A 10,123-nucleotide genomic window follows, 5' to 3' on the forward strand; every position below is an offset into this window, starting at 1 on the left:
ACTGATTTTCACCTGGGCCACCAGGTGTGTGCAAGTAATTATTAGGTAGAAGAGAAAACCCGCAGGCGCCGGACCTCGTAGGGTCCGTTGAATGCCCTGCTCTACAGCATGCTTCTCTGCATGGCATTTTACAGATGCATTTAAATAAGCATTAGACAACTAGCCTGGGTGCCAGTCTTTTTCTATTCTAGAAAGCAGTTGGCAAGAGAGCAGAAGCAGACTGGCACCCAGGCTATAATATAACAATATTCAGAATAAAAGCCCCCAGAGGTTATAAATTAATTTAATTAACGAATGTGCTTTCCTTGCTGTTGTCTAGGTCTGCCCCCTCCCCCCCAGGTTACTGTTCTAATTAGGGTTGCAACTTTCTCTTGGGACAGGGGGGAACATTCTGAAATTACCTTTTTGTCCCCCCCCCAAAGTTTTATCATTGGAATGTGATACAAAATGAGGCAGCGGTGTGATTTAGGACCATGCAGACTCTGAGCAGTCGGGTCGGCTGTTTGGAGTGTATATCCGACTGGATAACAAAAATAATTATAATTATGTCCCCCCCACTTCTAAAACCAAAGTTGTGCCCCTGGTTTTATTTATTGCCTTTGACTAGTAACTTGTCTTATTACACTGTGAAATTGTAGTGTATGAGTTTCATTAAGGGTGCTGCAACCTGTATGAAGTTGTTAGGGTTGTCTATTTATAAGGAATAAGAAATTGATTTAACATACTGACTTTGTGGACCCCCCCATATGATCTATGGATTAGTATGCCTACTTATAAATAATAATGTGATTTGTGGGGTGGTGTTAACAGTTGGGAATGTATCATTTGATGGCTATAGATGAATCATTAAGGTGGATTGTTGAATTTGTCTGAAATTGAGAACAATACGAGACACTAAAACTACTGAAAAATATTAATATTATCCTGAAGTGTCCAAGAGTTTAACTATAATACCTTGAAATATGTTATCTTATAAAAGTTATTGATTATACCCTATCTTGTATAGATTCGTTTTTGCTCGCTATGAATAAAAAATAGTTTGAAAAATTGTCTTCTCCTCTCTTTTATTCAATGTAAATTAATACATTCTGATAGCTATGAGCTTTTGTATTTTTTTTTAACCTCTTCTCGTGTCCATACAGGCTAATAGGGTGTCAGAGCGAGCCACTGCACTCTCTCCCTGGAGCCCCTGGCTTTCTAGAATGTTCCAGAGTCCAGACCAATGACTGATTGGTCCAGACACAGAGCTACTGGTTTCCAGTTACCAAATAGACTTAGTTTTGAATTGTTGGTTTTACATTCATTGTGAAAATGTTATAGATTTAAAGCCAATCTGCAAATGGTTGTTTGGACATATATGCTTAATGGTTCATAAATCATTTAAATGCATTCGATTTATGGAAACTCAATTTATAACAGTAGTATGACACAGTACATGTATATGCCTAATTATTCTGGAGATGCCGTTTACATTGGTCAACCAAAAACTGTCTGCAACTGTTCAAAACTGTTCATCGTGTCCACAATATGGCACAATAAAGATCCTGGAGATTGAACAGTGCGTTCGAATGGAACTCTGCATTCCATGGTGCCCGGGTCGTTCTTTCTCTAAAGGAGGAATCTCACCATGATAACATAACCCCACCCAGTACTGGGAAGGGCGTGACTTTCTTGCTGATTGATGGGTTTGTATCGAATGAAAACTGAGAAGTAGGGAGTGTCGTTTCAACATTGGCCAATTAGACCTTGCTATTTTTGGGCATGGTCTGGACTAGTACTAAAAGGCTGAAAACCCCTTTCCTTTTGCCTTACGCCAAGGGTAAGGGGTGTGTATAGGAGGAAAAGTTACGTTTGCTTACAGCTTTCTGATTGAAAGTACATACTGTCATCTTAACCTTTCTTTTCCTGAAACTATATATTTAATCTGCTTGTGTTACTGTCCACTGCAACAACCAACGCTCCTCATCATATCAAAGACAAGGTAAGAGCCCTGCCTTTCACCATTATACCTATTTCTTTGGTGTCCAACTTCTAAGTACAATGATAAACCATATCGTTGTCTAGCCATATTGTTTCAACGATATCCTACATGTTCGTTTAGTTATTTTGTAGCCTCGACGGCCTACCGGGTTGTTTTTTTTCCATGGCCTTGCTGTGCTTTCAACTCTTAAAACCGCCTGTTGTGTGAATATATTTGTTTTTACATGAAAATATAACACTAACATCAATGTAGAAAAGTATTATTTGGGAGGAGAACCGTATACGTTGTAGGGTTAGCCTCGTTTAAGTGACTGCTTCGTATTCTCCATTGGTCTCTATGAGCAGGGAACATGTCGTGACACATCACGCAGACCTCGTTGCCTATGTAATGACGTACTGGCGAATGGGGCCTTCGCATTTCGCACTAATTAGAAACTAGTCGTTTTTATATTTTAAATAATACTACTTTATTGTCCATTTTTGAACTGTATTGCTAATGGTTTACACAGATATCATTATAACCTTTTTGGGTGGGTGTATGTGAACTTTTTGACATGCCCAGACATGCCCCCATGCAGTATTAAATTGCGACCCCTATAGTAGGATTCCGACCAGTTCAATCCAGTTAAATGACAAGAGATTGTGGTGACAGGGACCAGTAGTGAATAATGACTATATAATAATCTAACGTTAGCTAGATCAGGGGGCTTCAATCTTATCTTGTCCAGGGACCCTTTCCCAGGTAAACCAGTGACCCCCATAAGTATTATCAGGTGAGTTGTCATGGCAAGGTGAAGTAATCAACATTTTAGTTTGAAATGATTTTGACCTCCACTTTTATATAATTGGAAGATGAAGTGTAAACTCTAACAGCGTATTAGCTCAATGTAACATATTTTCGATAAGAGCAAGCTGTTTAGCTGGTCAAACGGATAAGCATGTGTTGGCAAAAAAATGAATGTCCAAGCCCAGAAAGCTTAGCAGGAGCCAGCGGTTTCCGCTCCGGTAGTCTAATACCTGGTGTTTTTCCCGTTTTAATGTCACGTGCACAAGTACAGTGAAATGCCTTGTGACCTCTAACCCCAACAATGCAGTAATCCATAACAATGTATTACTAAAAAGACCAAGGTTGACCCAAAAACGCACGAGATGTAAAAATGAGAACGCGATTAAGTAAGCATACTAGAAACAGGGTCCGTTTCGGTGCCATATATGCATTGTGCAGGGATACTGGCTCGATATTAGTTATAGCAAATTATTGCGCGTTTATATGTGTATTGTAGTATCAGTGTGCGTAGGGCCCTGTGCGTGTTCATGGAGACAGTGCAAAAATAAGCCAGTGTCGCCATTTAGTTAGCTATTTAGCAGTTTTATGGCATGGTGATAGACGCTGTTCAGGAGCCTGTTGGTGTCAGACTTGATCAACTTGCTGTGCGGAAGCAGAGAACCTCCCCCTGTAGCGCCATGCGATCGAGGGCGGTACCTGTTGCCATACCAAGCAGTGACGCAGCCAGTTAAGATGTTGTCATTGATACAGCTGTTGGAACCTTTTGAGGATTTGAGGGGCCATGCCAAACCTTTTCTAAGCCTATGTTAGATACTCCAATGAGTGTCATTTGATCAATATTAGGAGTTGTGAAATAAAGTTGATGTTAATAGAAAAATGTATCTGGCTAACTGTAGGTATAATAAAACGTTTGTTTCTAGCTATATATGTTTATCTTTTTTTTTTTCCCCACTTTAATAAATAGTATTTTGGTAGACCCCCCCGTTTCATATTCCTGATCTAGATTAATGGATAAAGGAACATTGTCTCTACTAGGAAAGAGTAGCAGCCTTGGACAATAACATCTCCTAAATATTATGCAACATGTTTCCAAAGTACCAGTACCATTGTGATGCGTACTGCCAGAACATCCCCAAACAGGTTTTAAATTCATCTCAAATAAATGCTTAATCATCAAGTTGATCATCAAATTTTACTCCCAATACCATTCCTCTTGGGGCGGCAGGGTAGCCTAGTGGTTAGAGCGTTGGACTAGTAACTGGAAGGTTGCAAGTTCAAACCCCCGAGCTGACAAGGTACAAATCTGTCGTTCTGTCCCTGAACAGGCAGTTAACCCACTGTTCCTAGGCCGTCATTTAAAATAAAGGTAAAGTAAAAAATTGAAATACAAAATTAGTCACCATTCCATCGGTGTATATCTTAAATATGGAAATATCTTAATTCAAGGGAATTGATTACCACCATATATTCTGTCCCCCTTTCGTCAACAGATGGTGACAGTACTCATGAAGTTAATTTGAAACCTTATATAATCAATTCCAATGAGTTAATAATGCAATACATTAATACATTCTCTCCACATTATTAATACATTCTCTCCCTCTCAATAGATGCTTCCCACAGTGACTGGACTGCCCTTTGCCGTGCAGTTGAAGGCTCTGACTGATCAGGAGTTCAGGTACCAGCCCAAGCTGAGCGGGCTGAGGATCATTGAGACGGCCCATGACAACGGCCTGAGGATGACCGCCCGGCTCAGGGAGTACGAGGTGAAGGACCTCCTGTCTCTGACCAGGTTCTTTGGCTTCAGTGCAGAGACCTTCTCCCTGGCCGTCAACCTGCTGGACCGCTTCCTCGCTGTCATGAAGGTAAGGCCTGGACATCAGACGGGGTTTGATTAGAATCGATTAAAATTCGTCTTTAGTGCATCTGGTTTTAGGGTGAGCAATAGACAGGGAAACAAATGACTGTTATTAGACGTGCAAGGACTGTAAAATCGTCACTCAATTGGGTACATTAAGTAATATCAGAGTTCTACATCGCTTCACTGTAAAAAAAATAAAAAATAAAAAAAACCAAAATCGATTAAATTATATTCAATATCAATCAGTGTGACCATTAACGTCAACCATTTGGTAAATAACATTCTTCTCCCATCCCCAGATCCAGCCGAAGCATCTGTCATGCGTGGGCCTCTCCTGTTTCTACATCGCTGTGAAGACCTCGGAGGAGGGGAAGAATGTCCCCATGGCCAACGAGTTGATCCGGATCAGCCAGAACCGCTTCACTGTGTCTGACATGATGAGGATGGAGAAGATCATTCTGGAGAAGCTCTACTGGAAGGTCAAAGCCCCCACGGCCCTCCACTTCCTCAGGCTGTTTTACAGCTGTATCCAGGACATGCTTGAAGATGAATGGTACGATGACTGTAGGCTTGGACGGTACACCGTGTATGTACCAGGGGTGTCAAACATACGGGCCGGATTCTGCATGGGGGGTCCATAACAGGTGTGTCCAATCCAACAGGTGGTTTGAGAAAAGAACCAAAGGAACGAACTCGGTATATTTTAAAACGACTCAAATCGACTGACTAAATGCTAATGACCTATATTCTTAGTTTCCTGACTGTCCAGTTTGTTAATCACCACATTTTAGTGCGGCCCTCTGGATTTCGTGGAAGACCGACTGCGCCCCCCCCCCCGGTGCAGAATGAGTTTGACACCCGTAGTATATACCAGGGCATCACGGTGTGATGTTTATTCAGTTATCTTGTGCACTAGGTTAATAGATAAAGTCCCTTTTGCATTATTTGTTCAATATGAAGCTGTTCCGCAAAGCGGCTGATTGGGCCTCTGTGATGGCTTGTGTTCACACGTGCTCTTTAAAAGTAGTCTGGATAATGGGGATTTGAATAACGTTGATGCTTTTATCTTAAACTCAGTTTCATATATATACATATGGACATTTCTTTAGCTCTTATGCTTTATAAAACACTTGACAAACATTATTAAAACACATTTTCTCTCCATAGCAAGGACATCCTGAACATTGAGAGACTAGAAGCCCAGCTGAAAGCCTGTCATTGCTCTTTCACTTTCTCCAAAGTCAAGGTAAGATACTGTAGTTCTGTGTATCAAAACAAATCTATAGTGGTCTCATTTAGAGTCTCTCAATACTAATGTGTATGTAGCTAGTTCATGTTGTGACATTGGATCTAGGTCTATTTTGGGCAGGGCACTTGGGAACTGGGTGGGGGTTGATGTGTTTTGAGTGTGGGTGGAAAAACGAACTCAAAATAGTTTCAAACCAACTGTAAAATGTTGATGTATATAAATATCCCTCTTAATGTGTAGGTTTCATGCCAACCTAATGTTTCCTTCTCTCGCTCTACCCCTCTTTCCTTCTCGCTCTACCCCTCTTTCCTTCTCGCTCTACCCCCTCCCCCTTCTCGCTCTACCCCCTCCCCCCTCTCGCTCTACCCCCTCCCCCTCTCGCTCTACCCCCTCCCCCTCTCGCTCTACCCCCTCCCCCTTCTCGCTCTACCCCCTCCCCCTCTCGCTCTACCCCCTCCCCCTCTCGCTCTACCCCCTCCCCCTTCTCGCTCTACCCCCTCCCCCCTCTCGCTCTACCCCCTCCCCCTCTCGCTCTACCCCCTCCCCCTCTCGCTCTACCCCCTCCCCCTCTCGCTCTACCCCTCTCCACAGCCCTCTCTGCTTGCCCTGTCCTTGTTGGCCCTGGAGCTTCAGGAGCAGCATGACCATGAGCACGTAGACAAGCTGCTCAACGCCTTCAAGTCTCTCCAGCAGCAACTCACTGTGAGCGTTTACTGTCTTGTCTAGCCAGATAGCCTGGTCTCAGCTGTTTGTACTGTCTTGTTCCTATGTCATCACACCAAACAGTGGGCATAGGAGTTGGCAAGAGTACAAACAGATCTGGGACTCAGGCTACCACCCAGTGTCATATCACTCCCCAAACATGTCTGTTGTAACCAGAACACTAACCGGGGTCTTGTTCATTAGGGCATACAACGGAAAACGTTTGAAATGTTTTGCAACGGAAAACGAGAGAAAAGACGCGCTCAAAGAAAATGAGTTTCTTATTGGACAAGTCCCAAGGTAGTTTCTCCCCGTTTTGAGTGTTTTTGTTTCCCCGTTTGGTGCCTAATGAACACGACCCAGCAATGGAAGGTGTTTACACTGGGGCTGTGGCTCAAATGGTAACCTATGGGGCCTCGTCAAAAGTAGTGCACTACAGGAAATAAGGGTCCGTTTGAGACACAGCCACCTGTTAGCTATGAGGTCTAGGGTTTAGCCACCTGTTAGCTATGAGGTCTAGGGTTTAGCCACCTGTTAGCTATGAGGTCTAGGGTTTAGCCACCTGTTAGCTATGAGGTCTAGGGTACAGCCACCTGTTAGCTATGAGGTCTAGGGTACAGCCACCTGTTAGCTATGAGGTCTAGGGTACAGCCACCTGTTGCCTAATGTTGCGGGATCATGGAAAATTTCTGCATGTCGATGATTAATCAAGACTCTGGAGAGACGTTGAGTTTGCTCTTTGGCATTGGGAACCCTCTGATGTTTTGAATGATGGAGAGAATAAATGTGCAAACAGACCAGCAGCAGCACTAACACACTGATTGGCAGGTTTTTAAATAAATGAATACTCTGATGTGCTGTATAATTATCTATCTTGTTTCCTCAGGTCCGAGAAGGAGACCTGGTTATCGTGACAGAGTTGGTTATGAAGTGTCTCATTGAGTATTCAACCACCAGGGTCTCCAGGCCCAACAGCCAGAGGCTTCGTTGGATCCTCTCTGGCAGAACGCAACGCACGTTGAAACACAGCTACTACAAGATCGCCCATATGCCCACAATCCCCGAGTCCGCCTACTGAACCCTGGGGCTGGGTGACCACCGATACTAAAGTAGGAGTACACGATACAAAAGGAGAAGTAGGCTACTACCTCATCTCCCTTAAAAACATGTTTTGTTTTTCAGTTTCATGGAAAAATGGCAAAAAATATATTTAAAAAACAACTTTCTGTACTCTACTTTTGCTACATGGTCACCCAGCTCCACTAACCCATTTCCCTTACAGAACTGCATTATGGATGATGTAGTTCTTTAAGGGGAAAAACCTGTTACCTTTTCTTTTTCTCCTGGTTTTTCTTTTCTTTTTGAATAAGCTCACTATTTATTAGCCTACATCTGCTTCATTGACTAAGGCTGCATCTGAAACGGCACCCTATCCCCTAGATAGTGCACTACTTTTGATAAGGTTGGATCGCTCTTTATAGGGAATAGGGTGCCATTGAGAAGGCACGCCAAGGGAGTAATGCCCGGTCAAGAGTGGGTTTATCCGCTGCCACCTAGCGAAGGTTAAATGCTTGCACGCGTGTATACAGTATGTTCTTATCTGAATCAGTACCAACATGAATACTCTGCATAGTATTCTATCGTGGTTGCTGGTTTTAAGCAATGAAGTATAGAACCACCTAGGTCCTCAGTCCACTATGTGGAAGAGGAGGGAGAAGGGTTTTGTGAAAATGCAAAAACAATGGAACCAAGAAATCGGACCCAAAACCCTTAACTTCCACCCTAGGTTGATGAACTGGCCTAAAAATGCACACTCCTCTACCCAAGGTGATGAAAAATATTTTTATTTTGAAACTTCTTTGTTGTTGTACTTGTGAGGGTGTTTTTGTTGCGGTTTCCCCAGTGATGTGATGAAACTAGCAACGATCCTGCACATGTATTGGTTTTAGCTTGCAGGATAGCATGCTCTTGGAGCTGAAACTGTCTGTGGATGACGCCCCCCATTATCTACTGTGACATCGATATAACTAACAATGGTTACAGATTAACACGATCACTATTACAAAATGTGATATTGACTTATCTAGGTTTGTGGCAACAAAAAAAACAGCCTTTTTAGAGAACAACCACTCACAATGAATTTATTGTATTATGCTAAAATGCACTAAGTCACTTAGATAAGCACAGTTGATATAGGAAATGAAGTTAGTTTGATCTGCATTTACTAAAGTATTTGATGTGCTGAGGCCATAGCCAACCACACTTGAGCTTAGTATTTTGTTAAGAATTTGAAATAAAGTTGATGTTCTGGAATTTAAACTTTGCCTAAAAAAAACAACAACAGTTGTAACTAAATCTGTTTAACCCATGTGTTTGGACCTTTCAATAAAACCATATTGAAAAGCTGTGTGGTTGCACTGTCTTCAATGTTTTGAAACCACACGTCCATAAAGACCACGCTTCAACGATTTCCATACCGACAGCTAGTTAACTGAATTATGGCTTTGAAGTCTGCTATGACAAAGGTTTGGCTGAATAAAACTCCAATCTTAAATAAAACACAAGCTCAGAGAAAAGGCAGGATGTAGGGTTGTATATTACGGCTTATAGTTCAGTTTCAAAGGACTGACTATTCTAATTGTTTCAGAACACATTGTCCATTTGCCCAAAGCAATTGCTCTTCCTTCTTCTGCATTCATAACCAAGAGGGAAGGTGCTAATTTCAAGTTGTGAAATAGAAACTATCAGTTGGATGCATTCACATGCTTTCAATGTTTGAGAAACGCCAATTGGCTAACAAGCTGCATCAACTATAAACTGAAAGTACAGCTATCATGCTTGTGAACAAATGAGTGTTTTAAAACTATACTAATAGTTTGCATTTAAGTATTTTTATGTTTAACTGCTGTAAATGAAGGTTCGTGGAAATGTTCTGTATTTACCAAATAATGAGAGCAAACCACAAGTCAATTCTCTGAGAGTCTTACACATTGCAACAGATCCTTTATAGCAGAGACACACACAGCCAGACGGCATAATTTACCGTTCAGCTTTGTCTCCTAAACTATGTTCTCTTCTCAAACTCAGAACCATAAACCAATCCTCCATATCAACAGGCATATATCAAATCCATCCTATCTTGACAAGATCACAGAGACACACTGACTGGCACACAGACATTGTGGAGCCAAGAGATACACGCTTGACCTCTCCCCGGCCCACGTAACTTAGTCTTGACATAGAACAGATACTGCAACCCCGCCACAGTATTATACAAAAACAACATTCTGATGGAGAAGTAACTTACAAACATATGATGAATATAAAACATGTTACCAACTAATTCTGATTATTCCCCAACAGGTCATTTCATTAGTCAGTGACAGAGATACTATAAGTCCTACAACTCCTATTACATTGTATGACCGCTATTACACTGGTAGGCCAAGGTAAAATAATTTAACGTAAAGTAACATATCTTACTAAATGTAATGTCGCAGAGTTTAGTCAAATAATACGTTTTTCTCTGAGACCAGGTTGTTTA

The 10,123-nt window shown here is 41.9% G+C and overlaps 1 protein-coding gene across 2 annotated transcripts; it reads left to right on the forward strand.

The window, feature by feature from the left end:
* Window positions 1-1,789: 1,789 nt before the first annotated feature.
* On the forward strand, window positions 1,790-8,986 carry LOC112220580 (cyclin-G1-like). Of its 2 annotated transcripts, XM_042303418.1 has the most exons (7): window positions 1,790-1,981; window positions 4,378-4,632; window positions 4,928-5,181; window positions 5,796-5,874; window positions 6,469-6,579; window positions 6,784-6,879; window positions 7,466-7,611. In XM_042303418.1, exons 2-6 carry the CDS (start codon window positions 4,378-4,380, stop codon window positions 6,853-6,855), a joined length of 771 nt encoding a protein of 256 aa, XP_042159352.1. In that variant the 5' UTR covers window positions 1,790-1,981; the 3' UTR covers window positions 6,856-6,879; window positions 7,466-7,611. The 2 variants fall into 2 exon arrangements, with proteins under 2 accessions (XP_042159352.1, XP_042159351.1); XM_042303417.1 differs by lacking the exon at window positions 6,784-6,879 and having other exon boundaries at window positions 1,791-1,981; window positions 7,466-8,986.
* Window positions 8,987-10,123: the final 1,137 nt, after the last annotated feature.

This window comes from Oncorhynchus tshawytscha, linkage group LG21 (assembly GCF_018296145.1).
Source record: "Oncorhynchus tshawytscha isolate Ot180627B linkage group LG21, Otsh_v2.0, whole genome shotgun sequence".
NCBI classification, from domain to species: Eukaryota; Metazoa; Chordata; class Actinopteri; order Salmoniformes; family Salmonidae; genus Oncorhynchus; species Oncorhynchus tshawytscha.